The sequence below is a fragment of the Jaculus jaculus genome, chromosome 2 (genome assembly GCF_020740685.1).
Source record: "Jaculus jaculus isolate mJacJac1 chromosome 2, mJacJac1.mat.Y.cur, whole genome shotgun sequence".
Classification (NCBI taxonomy): Eukaryota; Metazoa; Chordata; class Mammalia; order Rodentia; family Dipodidae; genus Jaculus; species Jaculus jaculus.
Genome location: NC_059103.1, coordinates 83,768,619 through 83,791,420, shown reverse-complemented (window position 1 = coordinate 83,791,420; position 22,802 = coordinate 83,768,619). Strand labels below are relative to the sequence as shown.

General features: G+C 36.9%; 1 protein-coding gene and 1 pseudogene across 2 annotated transcripts in view; both read left to right on the top strand.

Moving 5' to 3' along the window:
• Usp53 (ubiquitin specific peptidase 53) overlaps window positions 1-22,802 on the top strand; it is a 64,878-nt gene that overhangs the window by 26,418 nt on the left and 15,658 nt on the right. For both annotated transcript variants that reach the window (XM_045143103.1, XM_045143104.1), the window contains exons 4-13: window positions 2,378-2,512; window positions 8,432-8,545; window positions 8,624-8,706; window positions 11,760-11,865; window positions 12,774-12,920; window positions 13,919-14,068; window positions 15,871-16,033; window positions 16,478-16,624; window positions 19,483-19,629; window positions 21,288-22,026. In XM_045143103.1, coding sequence (XP_044999038.1) covers window positions 2,378-2,512; window positions 8,432-8,545; window positions 8,624-8,706; window positions 11,760-11,865; window positions 12,774-12,920; window positions 13,919-14,068; window positions 15,871-16,033; window positions 16,478-16,624; window positions 19,483-19,629; window positions 21,288-22,026 — 1,931 coding nt within the window. The remainder of the gene's footprint in view (window positions 1-2,377; window positions 2,513-8,431; window positions 8,546-8,623; window positions 8,707-11,759; window positions 11,866-12,773; window positions 12,921-13,918; window positions 14,069-15,870; window positions 16,034-16,477; window positions 16,625-19,482; window positions 19,630-21,287; window positions 22,027-22,802) is intronic.
• Window positions 20,667-20,725, top strand: LOC123459093 (annotated as a pseudogene).

The window sequence follows — 22,802 nt, the reverse complement described above, 5'->3', positions numbered from 1 at the left end:
GATATCTGAGATTAGGTTAGATTAACAAAGGTGGTGCCGCCCCTATCCTGCTTTGTCTCTTTCAGTACTTGTTCTGGAAGGGAGCCACCATGTAAAAGATGTTTCAGAGGTCTCAACAATGGCCACATCAAACAAGAGTGTGACCTTGAGGTGATTCTAGGTTCTAGCCTTATATTGGACAAATACCCATGTGGAGCAGAGATGAGTCTTTCTGCCCAATTTGCAGATTCATGATGGAAATTTGCTTGTTTTAATAAGAAAGTTTTGGAGTAGTTTGCTTAGTGTAAAGTAAATGAGATAGCCCTTCAGATAGTGCAGGAACTCACAGGCTTTGTGAGGATCTCAGGGTTTTGTTTCAGTAATTTATAAAGTCTGGGAATTGTTCAGAGTAGAAAAATGATATGATCTGTTTGAACAAGATCCTGGGGGCTATTGAACTGAGCATACAAAAGAGGGAGATAGGCAGAGACAGGGGTCTCACTCTAGCTGGGGCTGATCTGGAACTCAGTATTTAGTCTTAGGTTGACTTCAGACTCCTAGCAATTCTTCTACCTCTGCCTTCCGACTGGGATTAAAGGCTTATATCGCCAAGCCTGACTAATACTCTTAATGAACATAAATATATATACAGGAAAATCTTTTTAAATAAAACATTTATATGCCTTATTTAAAAAAAATTTTTTTATTTTTATTTATCTGAGAGAGAGAGAAATAGGCAGGTAGAGAGAGAGAGAATGGGTGTTCCAGGGCCTTTTGGCCACTGCAAACAAACTCCAGACGCATGTGCCTCCTTGTGCATTTGGCTTATATGGGTCCTGAAGAATTGAACCTGGATCTCCTGGCTTTGTAGGCAAGGGCCCTAATTGTTAAGCCATCTCCTCAGCCCCATGCCTTATTTTTATATCCTTAAATGGGTTGTTTTAATAAATCAAAAGAAAAAATTATAATCTCTTTCAAACATGGGATAATGTTACTGTTAGAGAATGAGTAATGTACCTAGATAAAATTACAGTACCATATTTTTCTTTTATTCCAGAGTAAAATTTGTGTGCTTTGTCTAAATGTAAAAACTAATACAATTTAGTAGTTTCTTGGCTCAAGTCTTTCATAGCCCTAGGCAATCAGCTTTTCCCATCTTTTTGCACTAAACCTCCACACTTCACACACACACATTACACTTCAGCCAAACTGATACCTGTGTCTCAGAGTGGATTCCCATGTTCACCTTTTCACATTGGCTTGCTTGTTTTATTTTGTTAACACTTAATCCCATCATGCCTTCCTGTTGGTGAGATCTCTTACTACCTTAGGTCAGAAGTGAATGATTCTGCCCTTCTTTGGCATTCCTTATCTTCCTTGCCCACTGCTTTGTTTTTCTCTGTATTGTGCTTTTCAGCAAGTGCCTTAACTTTTGAGCCATCTTTCCAGCCCCCTGTATTGTACTTTTTAGATTTCTCTTTTTTTTTTTTTTGGCCTATTTTATCATACTCTAATATATTGTTACTTATTTCCCTTCTTGTCATTACAACTAGAATATAATATCTATGTACAAGGTCATCTGTTTTCTAGTGTAGATAATCATCTGATACAGAATAGGCAAGCAAAAAATATGTCAGTGGAAGATGGAACACGGCTAAACATATAAAAAGAGAACAAAGAAGAAGAGGGACTAAGCAGAAAGAAAGGGTACAAGGGGTGGGACAGTTCAGCAGATAACAGAAGGTAATAGGAGGAGACTGTCAATCAAAATACAGTATGTAAATGCTTGAAAATTCTCAGTTAAAAATGCATATATATTGAATGAGTAACAGTTTTGTATAGGATCAGTGTTTTAAATATTACCTAGGGAAGTTAATTACCTAAATAAGAGATGAAAGTCTGAAAATTATTATTTATTATTTTAGTTTTTATTTTTTGATGTTTTATTTATAATTTTAAAAATAACATGCATTAGCATTTACAAAATAAATTTAGCATAATAGTGGAGAATTGTCATCATATTAAAGTTACTTTAATTTTTGGTGTGTTTTGATCCATTTGTCCTCTTATGACCTTAGGAGAAGAAAACAAAAATCTTAAAAGTTCATTTGTTTAATTGAACTTTTGATAAGTAAATTCCTACTGTTTAGAAATAGGCCTCCATTGAGGACTAATCAGAGTCTTTATGTGAATCTGAGGTTTCTGTATGTTTAATTCTTCAGTCCTTAGAAGTTGGCTCAACCATCTCTGCACCTCACTGATGATAATTTTACATGGAATTTCAGAGCAAAAGTCTGTTGTGTATTAATTCCTTGGTAGTGCTTGAGTTTATTTTGGAAGGAAATTGCATGTCTTTGGTGTTGCTACATAAAAGTTCTGATGTGCTTTTGATTTCCAGACAATATTTGCACAGTTCCAGCACAGTCGAGAAAAGGCCCTTCCTTCAGATAATATAAGGCACGCTCTTGCTGAGAGCTTCAAAGATGAGCAGCGCTTTCAAGTTGGCCTCATGGATGATGCTGCAGAGTGCTTTGTAAGTATACCTGACAGTCCTTGAGAGGTCAAGATAATAGTTATTACCCCGTAGATCATGCACATTTGGGAACAGATGAAATAAAAATGGATAAAGCTGGAAAAGTGACAGAACTAGTCAACAGATCCATGTATTTCTGACCCATCCTTCAAGACTGAATTTAAATCCATTGTGTGTCCTGTTGTATTTTCAATTTTAACTATTTGTACTCTAATTTTTTGTGTTAGAGTACAAAAACATACAATTACTGAAGCAAAATAAATAAGTTATGTTATTGAAGTGAGTGCTCTGCTTACACATGAACTCTTACCTAGCATAATTTTCATTACATATTACATGCAGTGATTATCATGGATAAGAAGAAATTGGTGAGCATCTCTCAGGGACAGCAATTCTGATACCCCCACTCCAGGTTGAGAATCTCTGGGGTTGAGGTTTTGAGGCTGTATGTTACTATGACGTGTATGTAATATAAGTTACTTTAGGCTAATGCTTGCTTTTCAAATAATTGAGTGATTCAAATGAAGACATTTTTCTTCTGACATTTAAAATCCTCTTTCAGTTAAATTGACTCGTCTCTGCACCCTACCTGAATTTTCCTTCTGATTGGAGATAGTTCCATTCTGTTTCTCACACATCTTTATTTCTGTTTAATAGCTTTTTCTCAAGTTTTGTGAATACTCAAATTTTCAAATCTATCATTTTGTCAAGGATCAAATTAGATCATGCCTATCAGATATTATATTACCAAACATATCTAATCATTTCCTTGAATTTTGGTAGGAATTACTATGTAATTTACTTGATATTTTAAATTTCATTTTGGTAATGAGTCTTCATGATTTCCTTAGGCAGGTGCAAGCATCCTTGGTAGAGGTGTGTGTGTGTGTGTGTGTGTGTGTGTATGGCGTGTACAGTGTGTGCATATGTGTATGTGTAGAGAGCCCAGAGGGGAACATGGAGTATTTTTCACTATTTCTCTTTTGTGTTGTTTCCTGAACCTAGAGATGCTATGAGGGTTTTTGTTTGTTTGTTTTTAATTTCTGTCAGACTGGCTGACCAGCAACCCCCATTAGTTCTCCTAACTCTTCACAGAACTGGGTTTACAAGTGCATGGCATGCCCATACTTTTACATGGGTGCTAGGGATCAAACTCAGCTGGTCTTGGACTTGGACCACCTCATGCTTGTGTGGCAAGCATGCTTACCCGCTAAACCATTTCCACAGCCCAGTAATTGTTTTCTTAAATTGAATATTTACTAATTTATAATTAGTGTCTTCTTCAATATTTATTTACTTATTTGAGAGAGAGAGAGAGAAAGAGAGAGAGAGAGAATGGGCATACTAGGGCCTCCAGCCGCTGTAAACAAAGTCCAGATACATGTGCCACCTTGTGTATCTGGCTTTTGTGGGTACTGGGGAATTGAGCCTCGAACTGGAGTCCTTAGGCTTCACAGGCAAGCGCTTAACTGCCAAGCCATCTCTCCAACACAACATTTTATTAAAGATTTTTATTGAATAGAAAATACCACTCAGGTTTTAGATATTAATATATAATCCTTAGAGAATAGAACATGTTGATATAATTCATTGAAAGTTTAGTTAAAAACATTCATATAAACTGGGTATAGTGGCACACTCCTGTAATCCTAGCACTTGAGAGGCTGAGGCAGGAAGGTTGCTGTGAGCCTTTCTTGGGTACCATAATGAAACCTTATCTCTGAACAAAAGCAAAAAAACAAGCATTGATCAAACCATTGAATGTAGCATGTACCCAAGGCTTAAAGGAAGCATAACAGTAAAATATCTGGGGTATTTCCATGTTAAATACTTTTCTGTTGACATGCCAGGGATATTTATATAGACAGGGAAACAGTGAGGTACTTGTACTTTAGGAAGTTAGAACAAAGTAGAAATAAATGCAAGTGACCAAAACTAAACAAAAAATGGGAGAAGAGATACCTCTGCTTAAAAAAAAAAAATCATTCTTAAAGGCATTTAGAATAAAACATGCTATTGAGTTGACTTTTCGTTAGATAATGTTTAAAAACAACTGTGAATTTTCCTATAGTAATCCTGTAACAGTCTAAACATTGGCTTAAAATGTAAATCAATTTAGGAGAAAAAGCACTGAAATAGTATGACTCTCAGAAAGACCTTATAAACCTGAGCAGTCACTGCAAACTTCTAGTCTCTGAGAAGATTCCAGTCTTCAAAGACCTTAAATTGGACTTCCTAATAGCAACCTCTTATAAAAGAAAACTTCTTTAAAATCTAATGTAACAGAAATTTTGTGTTTCAGATAAGAGTACAGTGTCCTATAAAAGATATGTAGAATACTATTCTCTATTTATAGAAGAAAGAAATCCCACAATGATTACTGCTAGTGGACAGGCATAGAGGAAAGGCATCTTAGCGGTATGGTGTGTATGGGAGAGGTTATAGCTTCCTTGTCTGCAGAATGGGATTGTGGGGATGGGCTTTTAGTTGGTCACCTTTGATTTAATAGAGTCACCATTTTGCCATATTCTAAGTATTTGGCTAATTTTTGTTTTGTTTTTGTGCTAGGGATCAAACCCAGGGCCTTGTATATGTGAAGCAAGCCTTCTGCCACAGAGCTATGCCCCCATTCCATGCTGCATTTATTCATACATATTAATGACAATTCATTAGGTGCTGCAAGTGATATAGGAATCAGAGACAGGCTGCCTCTTTGTGGTAGTCAACTGGCATTGAGCATTGCTGTTGCCTGGGAAGACCAGGTGGAAACGTAGCCTTGCCATACCTTTTATTTTCTTGTCCTTGAAACACATGAAGATTCCTAGTGATCTGTAAGGAAAACAGAGTGGAATTTCAGGTTTTCACATTGTCATTATGAACAAATTAAAAATGAGACTTGGAGCTGGAGAGATGGCTTAGTGGTTAAGGCGCTTGCCTGTGAAGCCTGAGTACACATGCTCTACTCTCCAGATCCAATGTAAGCCAGATGCACAAAGATGAGACAAACGCAAGGTCACATTTGCCCACTAGATGGTGTAAGTGTCTGGAGTTTGATTGCTGTGGCTGAGGCCCTAGCATGCCAATTTTTCTTCTTTCTCTTTCTCTGTATCTTAAAAAAAAAAAAAAAAAAAAAAAGGAAAGGAAAGGAGACTTGGTCTGCCTAGGCACAGTTGTACTAGACTATCACTACCTGTGACACCTAACTAGATTATCACGTCAAACCAAGAGCAGCTACACTATATTAGTTGTCGAAAATGAGCATGTTTACAAAGTTAGTTCATCTTTACATAAAAATGATTTTTAAAAGTTTTATATATTTAATGGTTATGATCCAATGTGCTAGCACTTATATCAACAGAAATATTTGAACTAATGTTATTTAAAAATTAGTCATATTTTTGCATTTCAGCCAAACTAAAGAATATATCTAAAATCTGTTCAAAACAGATTATATATAACTCTTAAATTCATGTTTCACATGATCTGAACTGTATTTAAATTTTTTAAATAAATATTTAAAAAATATTTATTTGTTTGAGAGAAAGAGGGGAGAGAGAGAGAGAATTGGCGCATCCCGGGCCTCCAGCCACTGCAGACGAACTCTGGGCACATGTGCTCCCCCTGTGCATCTGGTTTACATTGATTCTGGAGAATCGAACCGGGATCCTTTGGCTTTGCAGGCAAATGCCTTAACCACTAAGCCATCTCTCCAGCCCAAAATTTTTTAAACTTTTTATTGACAACTTCCATAATTATAGGCAGTAAACCATGATAATTCCCTCCTCTCCCCCACTTTACCCTTCACAAAGCCCCTCTTCTTCATATACCCTCCCTCCCTTAGTCTTATTTTTGATTTAATCATCTTTTTCTCCTGTTATGAGGGTCTTGTGTATGTTGTATCAGGCACTGTAAGGTTATGGATATGCAGGCCATTTTGTATCTGGAGGAGCACATTATAAGCAGTCTTGCCCTTCCTTTGGCTCTTACATTCTTTCCACTACCTCTTTTGCAATGGACCCTGAGCCTTGGAAGGTGCGATAGAGATGTTTCAGTGCTGAGCACGCTTCTGTCACTTCTTCTCAGCGCTGTGTTGCCTTTTGAGTCCTCTCAGTGGTCACCAGCCACCTGAAAAGAGAAGCTTCTCTAACCAAAAATGAGAGTGGTATTAATATATGAATAATATGAACATTAAGAAAAATCCTAAAAAATCATTTGGAAGCACAAAAACCATGAATATTCATAACAACTTTGAGCAACAAAAATAAGGCTGGCAGTTTCACCATACCTGATTTTAAGAAACATTATAAAGCCATAGTAACAAAGACAGCATGGCACTGGTATAAAAACAGACACATAGATCAATGGAGCAGAATAAAAGATTCAGATATAAATCCAGGCAGCTACAGCCATCTCATTTTTATCAAAAATGCCAAAAATATTCACTGGAGAAAAGACAGCCTCTTTAACAAATGTTGCTGGGAAAACTGGATATCTATATGTAGAAGGATGAAAATAAAGCCTTACCTTCAAGTGGAAGAATCAAATCCAAATGGATCAAAGACATTAATATCAGACCTGAAATTCTGAAACTGCTAGAGGAAAAAGTAGAGGAAACACTTCAACATATTAGCATAGGCAAAAGCTCTCAGAATGCATCCTCAGTTGTTCAGGAAATAAAACTAATCAACCACTGGATCTCATGAAATTACAAAGCTTTTGTGGAACAAAGGACACTGTGAATAGAGCAAAGAGGCAATTTATAGAATGGAAGAAAATCTTTACCAGCTATACATCTGACAGAGGATTAATATCCAGGATATGCAAAGAACTCAGAAAACTAAATAATTAGAAATCAAACAACCCAATTAAAAACGGGCTATGGAACTAAATAGAAAGTTCTCAAAAGAAGAAATATAGATGACCTATAAACATCTCAAAACATGTACTACATCCTTAGCCACTGGGGAAATGTGAATTAAAACTACGTTGAGATTCCATATCACTCCTGTCAAAATGGCTATCATCAAGAAAACAAAAGACAATAAATGTTGGCAAGGATGTGGAAAAGAGGAACCCATATGCTCTGTTGGTGAGAATGTAAACTGGTACAGCCATTGTGAAAATCAGTATGGAGGTTTCTGAGACCGCTAAAAATAGATTTTTATTTTTATTTATTTATTTGAGAGAGAGAATGGGTATACCAGGGTCTCTAGCCTCTACAAATGAACTCCAGACACATGCACCACCTTATGTGGGTCCTGGGGAATCCATCCTGGGTCCTTAGGCTTTACAGGCAAGCACCTTAATTGCTAAGACATCTCTCCAGCCCTAAAAATAGATTTTTGAATTTTAATTTAAGCTATAAACTAGCCAGGCATGGTGGTGCAAACCTTTAATCCCAGAACTTGGAAGGCAGAGATAGGAGGGTTGCTGTGTTTGAGGTTACCCTGTGAATACATAGTGAATTCCAGGGCAGCCTGGACTGGAGCAAGACCTTACCTCCAAAAACTAATTGAACATTTGATGGTTTGATTAGAGAGGAAGGCTGCAAACCTAACATGTATGTCACTCTTAAATTTAAACTGTGTGGCTGGAGAGATGGCTTAGCATTTAAGGTGCTTGCCTGCAAAGTCTATGGACCCATGTTGTACTCTCCAGCTCCTACATAAGCCAGATGTATCAGGTGATGCAAGTGTGCAAGGTCATAAATGCACAAAACAAGATGGTACACACACCTGGAGTTAGATTGCAGTTGATGGAGACCCTGGCACACCAATTCTCTTTTTCTTCTCTCTCTCTTTGTCTCTGTCATAAAAAATACAAACAAAAACTAATTTAAACTGTGGAAAATGTTAAACAGAGTGTTCCTTGAAAGATCGCCAACTCATTTCTTTTGTGTTTTTTTTGTTTACTAATTAGGAAAATATATTGGAGAGGATTCATTTTCACCTGGTGCCAAGCAGAGATGCAGACATGTGTACCTCTAAATCTTGTATCACTCATCAGAAGTTTGCCATGACTCTTTATGAACAGGTGACATGGCTTAATGATCTCATTCTCTCATACTTGTGCATGGTGACTGGTAGATTAAACGTCTGTTTCTACCTGTAGTGTGTGTGTCGTAGCTGCGGAGCTTCCTCAGACCCTCTGCCTTTTACAGAGTTTGTGCGGTACATTTCTACAACAGCCCTATGGTAAGCCCTGTTCATTCGTATTTAACAAAGATGTTAACGGTACATTTAAGCCTAGTGAGCATTTATTTTGTAAAACCTCAACATAATGACACCTCCAAGGCTAATAGACATTGCCATGAGAGGGAACTTTCTCAGGTAGATGTTTCTAAAATGGCTAAATGTGGGTTATCTGAAGGGCTTCAGACTAAACTAAAAGTTTCAAAGTTTAGATTTTAAAATATTTTTGTATGTGTAATGCATTATCTTGGAAATGAGATATAAGCCTAAAGATGAAATTAATTTTTATATATACTTTATGCACAGAATTTAAAGGTAATTCTATACAATATTTTAAAAAGTATTTATTTATTTATTGCTAGCAGAGAGAGAGATCGAGAGAAAGAGAGCTGCAGAGCAAACAAATTCCAGATGCATGTACCTCTTATGCATCTGGCTTTATGTGGGCACTGGGGAATGGAACTGGGTTGTTAGGCTTTGCAGACAAGAGCCTTAACTGCTAAGCCGTCTGTGTACTGCAATTGTATACCATATTTTTTAGAGCATTTGTGTTATTTTTACTGTGACCTATCACATGTAGTTAGGTTCAGCATTTATAACATTATTTCAGGACTTAAAATTTTCAGATTTTGGAGGACTTGGGATTTTCAGACTAGAAATACTCGACCTGTATGTGTATCACCTAACATAATGTACAAAATCCAAAATTTTATATCTTTATATCAAGATTTTGGACCTCAGAAGGAGACCATGAAATGAAATACTCATTGGTAAAAGAACTGTACTTTTTTTTTTTTTTTTTTTCACTTTTTTAAAGATGTTCTCTCTGCTTTGGCTGTTTCCCACCAACTCCTCTATGTCCTCTCATGGCAATAAAAGCTAGGGTAAGCAGAAAAGAAAGAGAAATGTGAACATAAATTTTACTTAGGTTATTACATTTAAGGCAACATTAACTTTAAGAATTGGCCATGTTTACCTGCTGCCAGCCCCTGCCCTCTCTATTAAATGGTCAGTTCAGCATGCAAAATTGATCCACAGACTTTGCATGATAAGCACTGATTCTTGTCAATATTTTTCAGGATTTTGAGAGCATAAATATACATGATAAAAATTGAAAAACATCATAAATGTCTGCAGAAATTTTCTTGTGAAAAATACAATTCAAATGTAGATTGGTAATGATACATCTGAGTGCATCAGAGTCACAGCTAGGTGACAAAGGGCTACCAGTGTTTGTGTCCATACGTTTTCTGTTGTTTTATTTCCTGACTCTTGTGGTTATAGCTCTGTATTTCTTAGTAATTATTAAATAACCACATGGTTAAGATTATTAGTATAATACTGTATACATAAGCTAATTTGGGAAGCCTTGGTTCATAGGAACATTCTGCACATGTCATTCAGTAAGTTAGTTGTCAGTCCTGATTTTGTCATCCTGTATGAAGTTGTATGGTATTTCAAAAAATAATCAACTTTAAATTAAAACTTTAAAGTTTTAAGTTTACTTTGAAACCCTGTATAAAATCCCAGTACTATGAGGCATTATCTCAGATAAGAAGACTCCCATCAATCTTATTTTAGGATTGCAGACTTCTGACTTTGTTTTGTATGTTCTTTTTATGTGTAATAACTTATTGGTAGTAATATTTAGTGTCAGTTATTGAATGCTTACTGTGTTCCAGGCTATGTATAAGTTGCTTTCCATATTAACAAAAATACTATTTTATAAATAAATAAATAGGTTTAATGAACAATATGATAAATACTTGGGTTAGGATTGAAACTTAGTCTGTCTGATTGCAGAATTTATAAAGGTAGCCATTACTTTGATAGTGTCCCTTCAGTAAAGCCACTAGGTATAATTTAAGTGAGCTTATCAGATTAAGTGCTTTCAAGTATACTTGTGAACTATGTTAGAAGAGTACTTTCTATATTGACTACTTGTAGATTATTTAAACCATGAAACTACAAAGTTTATTTTGGGTGATTATATTACTATTAAGTAGAAGTAAAACTTCTAGAATGAGAACTAGTAATGGGGTTTGAACTTTTACATTTCCTTTTGAGAACATTTAAGTAGTTGTATATGCTTATTTTATGTCTTTATGTTTTAAAATGTGAAGGAAGTGGATTGAGCTGACACAGTTAACAATTTATAAAACACTTGTCTCAGATTTAATAAAATGATTAACATTCCCAATAGAAGCAATAGAAGTGTTGGCCTTCAATTCTGCATTTAATCAGCTGTCTTCTAAAATGGCCAGTGTTGCTTCTGGTAACTTTGAATCAAAGAACAGAGAACTAAGAGAGAGGGAGAGAGAGAATGGGCATGCCAGAGCCCCTAGCCATTGCACATGAACTCCAGAAGCATGCACCATTTTGTGCATCTGGCTTTATGGGGGTATTGAGGAATTGAACCTGGGTTGTTAGACTTTGTAGGCGAGTGCCTTAACTGCCGAGCCATCTCTCCAGCCCCCAGAATAACCTTGTTTTATAATTGTATTCTTGTTAAGATGGAGTTTAAACTCAAGTCCCTATGTAATAAGAATTAGAAAAAATGAAAGAAACATTTGCCTTATAACTACCTCCATTCACATCTTACCCTCATTTATGAAGCCCTGAACAAAAGTATACTCAGCTGTAGTGGTACACACCTGTAATTCTAGCACTTGGGAGGCAGAGGCAATAAGATTGCATTGAGTTTGAAGCCATTCTGGGCTCCATAGCAATATTCTATCTTTTTTAAAAGTGCAATTTTATATTATTCTGTTCTTTGTCTTAACTTTTTGTTGTATATAATCAAATTGTAGTATTTCTTCACATTATGGTTAAGTTTTTGGATGTAGTCATGTTTTCACAGAAAGTGTTGTGTACCTATCAATAGGTGCGTGTGTGTGTGTGTGTGTGTGTGTGTGTGTGTGTGTGTGTGTGTATCAACATATGTAGATATATCAATAAATACAGTATGCTTCATGTATAATTTCTTAGATCTCTGAACGTTCTTGAACTACATTGAGACTGCTTTTTCTTTCTTTCTTTCTTTTTCTTTTTTGTAGCAATGAAGTTGAAAAAATGATGGAAAGGCATGAACGCTTTAAACCCGAGATGTTTGCAGAATTGCTACAAGCAGCAAATACAACAGATGACTACCGGAAATGTCCTGTAAGTATCATTGGATACAAGCATGCCTCTGTGCTAGTGAACTGAAAATGGGTATTCAGAAATTACTGTGTAAATGTTATATATATATAGGATTAGATCTAAGATTTCATCTTTTTTAACTACTTACTCACAATTTCCAAGAATTTATCTTTATTTAATGTTATATGAAGCAATTTTATACTATATGAGCCACTTACAGTTGCATTTGTTTCTTTAAAAACATCTTAGCCAAATTCTATGATATATCCTGTAGTGCCTGCTTCTTAGAAGACTGAGGCAAATAGATACTTGAGCCCACAAGTCTGAGACCAGCCTTGGCAACATAGTTAGAGCCCATCTCAGAGATAAACAAAAAGTTCTTAACTTTGTGAAGGATATAAGGTAGCATATTTTGCTTGAATTATGTTAAAGTTTTGAAATTGTTACTTGATTAGAGGGGATTTGGTTATTGTTTTGAATAAATGCAACAAATGATATTTTTGTATAATACTATAAATAACTTTGGTATTTTGAGATTTAGGTATTTGAGGGTCTAATTACACTGTAGTCTGGGCTGACTTGAATTGATTGATGACAATCCTAACCTCAGACTGTCAAGTGCTAGGATTATAGGTGTTGAAACATCAGAGTAGGTGTTAGTGTCCCTTAAGGGTGTTCTTTTTGCCTTTTATTTTTTCAAGGATGAATTTATGTGTTAACTGATGTAAACAATGCTAAACAATACTTTGAGTTAGAGTTGAAATAAACTTATTAATCAGTAGTTAGAAGTCATTTCTAATAAATGGAATGAACCAATTTCAGATATCTGTTATTAGTACTATCATTATCTGATACAAACTCTTAACAGGTTTTTCCTGTGCTGTATGTATTCTGGTAATTTCAGATTTGCCTTTTGTGTTTTTCTGTAGAGTAACTGTGGCCAAAAAATAAAAATTCGCCGTGTTTTAATGAATTGCCCAGAGATTGTCACAATTGGGCTAGTCTGGGACTCAGAACATTCTGACTTGACTGAAGATGTTATTCGGAATATAGCAACACATATGTATCTTCCTGGGGTATCGTAACCTTCCATTCTTTACCATTTTATTTTTAATTTTTTTTTAAATTTATTTGAGAGCGATAGACACAGAGAGAAAGACAGATAGAGGGAGAGAGAGAGAATGGGCGCGCCAGGGCTTACAGCCTCTGCAAACGAACTCCAGACGCGTGTGCCCCCTTGTGCATCTGGCTAACGTGGGACCTGGGGAACCGAGCCTCGAACCGGGGTCCTTAGGCTTCACAGGCAAGCGCTTAACTGCTAAGCCATCTCTCCAGCCCCCATTTTATTTTTAAATTCCTCTGAACCATCTTTATATATTATGATATTCTTAATTTTACTTTTTTAGAACCTATAGTTTTAAAGGAAATATTAATACTGTGGTGTGCACTGTAATAATAAAAAAAATTTGATTAAATCAGGCTAAGCAGAATGCCTTTCCCACATAGACTGGCAGTGGCTTTCATTTACAAACTGAACTCTCTCTTGCTCTTCACTGTGGAATAAGGATGTGGTGATTTGTATAGATGTAATAAACGTTAATTGTAAAAGGGGGGTAAAATTTAAAATCAGTCAATACATTGATCTCTTCTTGAAACTCTTGGTTGTTACTTTCCTACTATACTTTGAATTGGTTTGTCTTAACAATTCAAAGTATAGATAATTTAGATAATGTTTTGTTTCCATATTCAGTTAAGAACTGTCAGAAATACGTAATTCATCTCACATTTCATAGGTATGTGTAGAGTTGTGTGTTGCTAGAGATACAGTGTTACAGCATTAATAAATGTGGAATGAATTCATTTTTGGAGCACTGAAGTTTCTGTGGACTAATTAAAAGTAGTAATTATATTAACAGTTCATTGCCAGAGCTGCCTTCAGTAATAATATAACAATGGATTGTGGCCAGTATGCATATGAAGTCTTTATCATAGTGAGTTAGATACATGATTGGTCAAATTATCAGTTCTCAATTTTTAAGATGTAATAGTTAAATATATATTATTTTTTAAACAGCTTTTCTATAGGGTTACTGATGAAAATGCCAAAGATAGTGAACTTCACCTTGTGGCTATGATCTGCTACACCAGCCGACATTATTGTGCCTTTGCTTTTCATACCAAGAGTTCCAAGTGGGTGTTTTTTGATGATGCACATGTGAAAGAGGTGAGACTTTATTAACTGGAATAATTGTGATTTTTTTTCACTTTTTAAAAGCTTATTAGCTTTGATATCCTGCTCATAGTCAGTAAATATATTTAACAATAGTAAAATATATTAGTTTATATATATATATAAATAAATATAATAATTTAACTAATATATATAATATAAATATAATATATACATAATGCATATATTATATATATATTAGTTAAATATATTAGTTTATATATATTAGTTGTTAAAAACGAGTCATGTACAATTCCATTTACTTTATCTTGCCATATAACAAAAGGCCATTTATCATCATTATTCTTATAGAGATATTTTAGCATTCAGTATACATAAGCCATGAAAATCACTGACCATCTCAGGCAAGCACTTTTACTTGCTGAGTCATTTTTTCAGCCCACAGTTAATTTCTCTCTGTCTCTCTCTCTCTCATACACACACACACACAAATTATTTATTTATTTGAGAGAGAGAATATATAGAAAGAGGTAGAAAAGGAATGATTGTTCCAGGGCCTCAAAGCCAGTATACATGGACTCCAGGCTCATGCACCACATTGTGCATCTGTCTTTGTATGAGTGCTGGGTAATCAACTTGGTTTCTTTGGCTTTGCAGGCAAGCGCCTTATCCACTAAGCAATTTCTTCAGCCCCACCCCACAAGTTCTTTATTGTATGAGTAATGCTTATTTTCAATTTCTTAATGATGTGTTTTTCTAAGAGTAGGTATATTGATTAATTTAATGAAGTCCACTTTACCATTTTTCTTTGATGATTTCCTTGGTATTCAAAGAAGTCTTTGCCTTCTCCCAGATGGGTTGCAAAAATTTTTTTTCTGGTATTCTGCTATAAACTTGGTAGTTTATAATGAGAGAGTTAATTTGTGTGTAATAGATAATGGACTGAAAGCTTTTTTTCTCTTGGCTCTCCAGCTTTGCCAGCACCATTTGTTAAGCAGACTCTTCTTTTTTATATTTCCCCATTTGGTAGGGCTCACATGACAAAGCAAAGAAGTATAGTTACACCAAACTAGTTTTGGTGAAATGATGAGTTTGTCAGGATTGCGTGTAGAGCAGAATGAGGGTTGCTTACAGGAGCGTGGTCAAAGGCAGCTGCATTACCAGAGAGCCCACCGCAGCTAGGTGACAGCTCATGGAAGCTGCACCTCTCAAGTACGCTGTACGACTTGAGGCAGCTTGACTGGCTGGAGGGTCTACCCCTGAAGTGGTTGTTTCCCCTTCGTATAACATTAGGGAGGGTTCTTGCATCCTTTCAACTTTAGAAAATTGCTGTGCAGCACTGGTCAGAGTTGGGACTGATCCTGTGGCCTTTGACATTTCAGCCTAACCTGATTGGATCTTCTGAGCCTGCCTCCTCCTTTCAGGAGGGAATATTTCAATTCTGAGGAATTTGCTAGACAATAGGAATCTCACTGACAAAAGTCAGTCAACCAATGTCTGTGAAAGGTTTATTAAAATTTGATTATTAGGCCAGACATCATATGGCTCATACCTGTAATTCCAACACTTGGGAGGCTTAAGCAGTCACATTTTCATGAGCTTGGGCTGCAGTGAAATGTATGGGTAGGTGGATGGATGGACAGAAAGATAAAATTTGATAATTAATTTTTTTTTACCTATTAGTTTCCAAAATGAGGATGCATATTTTTATTTACAGTAGATATTAAATTAAATTAATCATGATGGTTGAACTGCTAGCATCGGGATGTCTTTAATATGTACCTTGCACTGACCACATGGTATTAGCTCATATCTGTTTATTGTGATTTTTAAAGGTTGGAACGAGATGGAAAGATGTCATGTCCAAGTGTATCCGATGCCATTTTCAGCCACTGCTTCTGTTTTATGCAAACCCAGATGGTACAGCAGTCTCCACTGAGGATGCACTCAGGCAGGTTGTCAGCTGCTCACACTACAAATCTGTTGCAGAAAATATGGGTAAATTGTTTTTAAAAAAATTTTTTTTTGGTATTTTTCACTTATCAATATAAGCTAGCATTACTTAATAGTGGATATGAAATGGATATTGAGAATAATAGGAGTTTCCGTAGAGTTCAGGAGAATTCTTGTAGTTTGCTGATCTTTAGAAAAGGGCCTTTGCCTTCAGGCGTTCAGCAGCACTTTGAGGAAATGCCACTGTGATACCCTGTGAGCACAGGAGGGGCCACTTGGGACACTTCAGCAGGAAGCTTTGAGGTGGGAAATGGGAATGTTGGAAACAGCACAGTCATTTTCTGGATGCGTTACACAGCATGTGGTGATCACAGCCCCTTCATTTTTAGTAATTATGTCTTGAGTATTAAGAGTACCTGAAATGATGATTAAAACATTTCTTCTCCTAATAGGAAGAGAGAGTGATGCAATTTTATTACTCTTTTTAAGGTTGTGAAAAGCCTACAGTCTACAAGCCAGATAATCTGAAAGAAAATGGATTTAGTGGACAAGCAAAACAGAGAGAACATCAGAAGCTTCAAACCAATAATGTTTCATCATTTAATCGAAGCCAAATTCAGCCAAATGGAGGGAGAGGTATGTGTTTATATTGTCATTGTACATTGTACTTAAGCACTTGAATATTTTCTAAGTTAATCCCAGCACTTGGGAGGCAGAGGTAGGAGGATCGCCATGAGTTCAAGGCCACCCTGAGACTACAGAGTTAATTCCAGGTCAGCCTGGACCAGAGTGAGACCCTACCTTGAAAAACCAAACCAAAACAAAACAAAACAATGTTTTGGGCTGGAGAGATGGCTTAGCACTTAAGCGCTTGCCTGTGAAGCCTAAGGACCCTGGTTCGAGGCTTGATTCCCCAGGACCCACATTAGCCAGATGTACAAGGGGATGCATGCATCTGGAGTTCGTTTGCAGTGGCTGAAGGCCCTGGTGCACCCATTCTCTCTTTGTCTCTCTCTTTCTCTCTGTTTGTTGCTCTCAAATAAATAAATAAAAATAAACAAAAAAATAAAAAACAAACAAACAATGTTTTTATAAAAAATTATTTGAGCAGACAGAGAGTATAGACATGCCAGGGCCTCTTGCTGCTGTGCATCTGACTTTATGTGGGTACCAGGAGCTCAACCCCAGGCTGGCATGCATTGCAAGCAAGCACTTTTAATTGCTGAACAATCTCCCCAGCCCCATTTAAGCATTTTCTTTTCCTCATTTACTGATTCTGTAATTCTTGTTGTGAGCCATACAGATACTCATCTGGCATTCCTTACCCATGAAGAAGAAAGTATTGATAGATTTGTGTTGCTCGGTGTATGTATTATCTATAGTTTTGCCTGGTTAATTTGATTAGATGAGATGAGTTTCTACATGCCCTCAGAGCTGTAGTAGACCTGAGGCATCTGAAAAAGTTGCCAGAAGAAATATCCTTTCCTTTGGGGCATAAATCAAGATGGAGAATAAAAGCTTAAGTTAATAATTTGGCATATCTATATCTTTAGTTAGTGTAGCCATAGTTTAGAGTTACGTAGCTATAGCTTGTTTCCAATTTTAATCAACTCTCTTGTTATTAACCATCTAGTGACTTTACATTTCACAGGTCAAGTTCTGTGACTTGGGTCTAAAATGAGATATATAGTACTGTATATAGATGACTTAATAAGCAACTTTTAAATATGTTAATAATGTATGCTCACAAAAATAACTCATTCAAATTATTAAGAACTAGAATTAATCATTACTATTAACCAGGAACTATAATAGAGATTTAGCAATTTTAAAAAATATTTTACTTATTTATTTACTTATTTTAAAGGGGGGGGGTGCAGATAGAGAGAATAGGCATACCAGGGTCTCCAGCCACTACAAATTACTCCAGACACATGTGCCACCTTGGGCATCTGGCTTAGGTGGGTACTAGAGAATCTAACCTTGTTCCTTAATCTTGGCAGGCAAGTTCCTTAAATTCTAAGCCATCTCTCCAGCCCTGAGAGTTAACAGTTTTTATTGAAGGCTGGGGAAACAGCTCAGTGATAGCTTGACTGGAATGTTAGGTCCTGAATTTAATTCCAACTAAGGCTTATACCCATAAAAAGAAAGACAAAGAAGCAGGGCGTGGTGGCGCATGTCTTTAATCCCAGCACTCGGGAGGCAGAGGTAGGAGGATCACTGTGAGTTCTAGGCCATCCTGAGACTACATAGTTAATTCTAGGTCAGCCTGGGCCAGAGTGAGACCCTACCTCAAAAAAACAAAGAAACAAAAAAAAAAAAAAGAAACTTGATGGAACTTTTATCTTTTTCAGTTTCATAAATTGTTCTTACTTATTAGAGGGACATTCTGTGTTTTGCAAAAGACCTCTGCTCTTAAGACCAGTGAGATTATATGCAATAGAGCAAGATGACTTAAGTCATAGTCCTTGTTTTTAATTTCTCAAGGCCTTTGTTTCCTTACCTGAAATGGAGATGGTAATAGTCCTTATCTCAAAGAATTAAATGAGGGCTGGAGAGATGGCTTAGCCGTTAAGGCGTTTGCCTTTGAAATCAAAGGACCCAGGTTTGATTCCCTAGGATTCATGTAAGCCAGATGCACAAGGTGGCACATACGTTTGGAATTAGTTTACAGTGGCTGAATGCCCTGTGTGCCCATTCTGTCTATATATCACCCTCTTTCTCTCTCTTTCTGGAATAAATTTTAAAAAAATTTTAAAAAGAATTAAATGAGTAACAGGGCCTATAGATTTTTTAAACCTCTCATTATTTTAATAGCAGCTTTCTGTATTCTTTGCACATGCTTTAGGGACTGTATAAGTAGTCTCAAAAGAAAATATGTCCAATATCAAGAAAAATAATTTGAGTTTTTAGTTAAACATAAAAATGACATTGTTGGGCTGGAGAGATGGCTTAGCAGTTAAGCACTTGCCTGTGAAGCCTAAGGACCCCGGTTCGAGGCTCGGTTCCCCAGGTCCCACGTTAGCCAGATGCACAAGGGGGCGCATGCGTCTGGAGTTCGTTTGCAGAGGCTGTAAGCCCTGGCGCGCCCATTCTCTCTCTCTCCCTCTATCTGTCTTTCTCTCTGTGTCTGTCGCTCTCAAATAAATAAATAAATAAATAAAAATTAAAAAACAATGACATTGTTGGGCTGGAGAGATGGCTTAGTGGTTAAGGCACTTGCCTGCAAAGCCTAAGGACCCATGTTAGACTCTCCAGATCTCATGTAAGCCAGATGCACCAAGGTGAGGCAAGTGCAAGGTTGCACATGCCCACTAGGTGGTACAATTGTCTGGAGTTTGATGAAGTGGCTGAGGCCCTGGTGCGCCAACCTTCTCTCTTGTTAATGCTTCATTGTTTTTTTAATATTACATTTTAACATTTTAATTCAGCTTTTGTTTTGATTGAACAATTTGAAAAATTTTATGTCATTATAAGAATAAATTGTTTTACAGTTAAGTTCAACTACAGTGATCAAAGAGAAAAGATAAAAGATATCTCCAGAGAATGTGCTCTGAAAGCTATTGAACAGAAAAACATGCTTTCTTCACAAAAGAAAGATTTAGAAAAGGGACAAAGAAAAGATGTAAGCCAACATAGAGGTAAGTCATAAGTGTATAATATTCTCTTACCAAGGAACTGCTAAAACTCCTACTTAAAAATATGAGTTTTTTAAAAATAATTTTAAATACATTTTATTTATTTATTTATTTGAGAGAGAGAGAGAGAGAGAGAATGGGCACACCAGGGCCTCCAGCCATTGCAAACGAACTCCAGATGCATGCAGCCTTTGTGCATCTGGCTTATGTGGATCCTAGAGAATCGAACCAGGATCTTTTGGCTTTGCAGGCAAATGCCTTAACCACTAAGCCATCTCTCAGCCCTAAAAATGGAGTTTCTTTAGACCAGACTGCAAAATTTTCCTGGTCATTATTTAAGTGTAATATGAAATACTAGTGTTTGTGGGGTTTTGTGTGTGTGTGTGTCTGTGTGTGTGCACGCACATGCACATTCTGGTTTAAATGTGTGGTGTGGATGTGCAAGTACATGTGTGCACCCTGTCCACATACATGTGGGGAGACCAGAGGATATTGTTGGGGTGTCCCCCTCTATTGCTCTTCCTTAAGATAGACTCTCACTCAATGTAGGGCTCATGTTTTTTGGTTAGGCTTGCCCAGAAAGCCCCAGAAATTTTCTTGTGTCCTTCCTGCCTACCCCCCAAACACAGGACTATGGTTATAGTGTATGTGCATGCCCATCTTTCTATATGGGTGCTGTGGCTTGAGCTCAGGTTCTCATGCTTATATGGCAAGCACTTATATCTGCTGGGCCATCTCCCTAGACCTGGGTGTGTGTTTTGATATTTAAACTTTTATTTATAATGCAATTCATTCATATGGTACAACATTACTTCAGATGAATGCTGGGTGGAATATTTCTAGTTTTGACAAATATGGCTCCATTGACCTTCTAGGAGACTGAACCACTCTGCCCTACACAAGTAGTAATGGTATATCATTCTTCACAATACAGCAATTGGTTTTACAGACTTTGAAAGTCTCTACCAACAGAAAATGGGGAAGATATTTTTATGATTTTATTATAGGTTAGATAAAATGCTTAATTAAAAAAATCTTTTGTGCTCACTTCGGCAGCACATATACTAACATTGGAACGATACAGAGAAGATTAGCATGGATAAATAATTTTTAAAAATCTTTTATGAGCTGGGCATGGTGGTGCATGACTTTAATCCCAGCACTTGGGAGGCAGAGGTAGGAGGATTGCCATGAGTTCGAGGCCACCCTGAGACTATATAGCAAATTCCAGGTCAGCCTGGGCTAGAGTGAGACCCTACCTTGAAAGCCAAAACAAAAAAAAAAAAAAGAAAGAAAGAAAAATCTTCTATGGTCTACCTTAGAATTTTTTTTTCCTTAAGCATCTTCTTTCTGTCTGTCTGTCTTTCTGTTTTCTCTCTTTCTGTCTCTAAGCCAGGGTCTCACTGTGTAGGCAGGTTAACCTCAGATTCAATTCTTCTCCCTCAGCCTTTATGGGGTGAAATTATAGATGTGCACTTTCATGCCTGGCCTTCTGATACAGTACTTTTTAATTCTCAGGGCAGCAGAAGATGTATTTTAATTTTTATAATTTACCAGGGATTGCTTTAACATTGACAAGTTGTTTGGCCTGTGACAATGAAGTTGTTCTGAGGGGTGTTTCATTTCTGTGGCATACTTTTTATGTATTTATTCTTTAAAAGATTTGGCAGATGAAGATCTCACTCATCTCAAGTCTGGATCACCTCCAACCCCAAATGGCTTTAGACAACAAGTGAATCCACATCTCTATCATAGCCAAGGCAAAGGACCCTGTAAATATGACCGCATTGCACACGAGAGCCAAATTTCTGGACAAATGATAAGTTCAGGCAGATCTTCGATTCCTGTTCCAGAAGAGAAAACAGCAAGCAAAGTTAGGAGTGACAGTGGCACTGGATATGACACAGACAGCAGCCAAGATTCTAGGGACAAAGGAAGCAGCTGCAATAGCAGGAGTAAAAGCCGGAACCGTGGTTGGAAACCTATGAGAGAAACATTAAATGTGGATAGTGTTTTTAGTGAGAGTGAAAAAAGGCAGCATAGTCCAAGACATAAGTCACATGTCAGCAGCAAACCTAAAGGTGGCAAAGATCAGAGTTTTAATAATTGGCCAAAAGAAAATCCAAAGCAAAGAGGGTTAATGACCATATATGAAGATGAAATGAAGCAGGAAATAGGAAGCAGAAGTTCCCTTGAATCTAATGGAAAAGGAACAGAGAAAAGTTCAGGCTTCACAGACAGTAAAGATCGTGGTAACAACTGGCAGATGCAAAGGACAGAGTCTGGCTATGAAAGCAGCGATCATATCAGTAACGAATCTACTAATTTGGACTCACCTGTTATTGATGGAAACAGCACAGGAGTGGATACCAGTGGTGTTAAAGAAGTGGCATCCTTCAGGTAATACACACATTTATCAAATAATTTTCCTCTCACTATTTACTTTTATTTTTGTTTAACATGTTTTCCTGCTTTGAAAATTAGCGTATAAATTTCTGATTGATTATAGGCAAATGTGATTTATACTTTTTTTTATTTTGCAGGGCCTTTTATATTGGAGGCAAGTACTCTACCACCAAACTATATCCCTAACACCCACTATCCCTTCTTGTTAATAATTTTAAGTAGTTTTCAAAGATTGGGGTCAGGGGCTGGAGAGATGGCTTAGCGGTTAAGCACTTGCCTGTGAAGCCTAGGGACCCTGGTTCAAGGCTCGATGCCCCAGGACCCATGTTAACCAGATGCACAAGGGGGCGCACACGTCTGGAGTTCTTTTGCAGTGGCTGGAGGCCCTGGCACGCCCATTCTCTGTCCCCCTCTCCCTCTCCCCCTCTCTCTCCTTCTCCCCCTCTCTCTCCTTCTCCCCCTCTCTCTCCTTCTCCCCCTCTTTCTCCCTCTCCCCCTCTTTCTCCCTCTCCCCCTCTTTCTCTGTCTGTAGCTCTCAAATAAATAAAAATAAACAAAAAAAAAATTAAAAAGATTGGGGTCAGTTAAGTATAATGAAAAAACAGTAAGTTAGAGTAAAGAAACATTGGTTATTGTAGCTTACTTGATATTTCAGATTTTTGAAAATATCTTCATTTATTTATTTGCAAGGCGAGAGAAAGAATGGGAGTGCCATGGCCTCTTGCTGCTGCAAACTCCAGACACATGTGCCACTTTTTCTTCTGACTTTA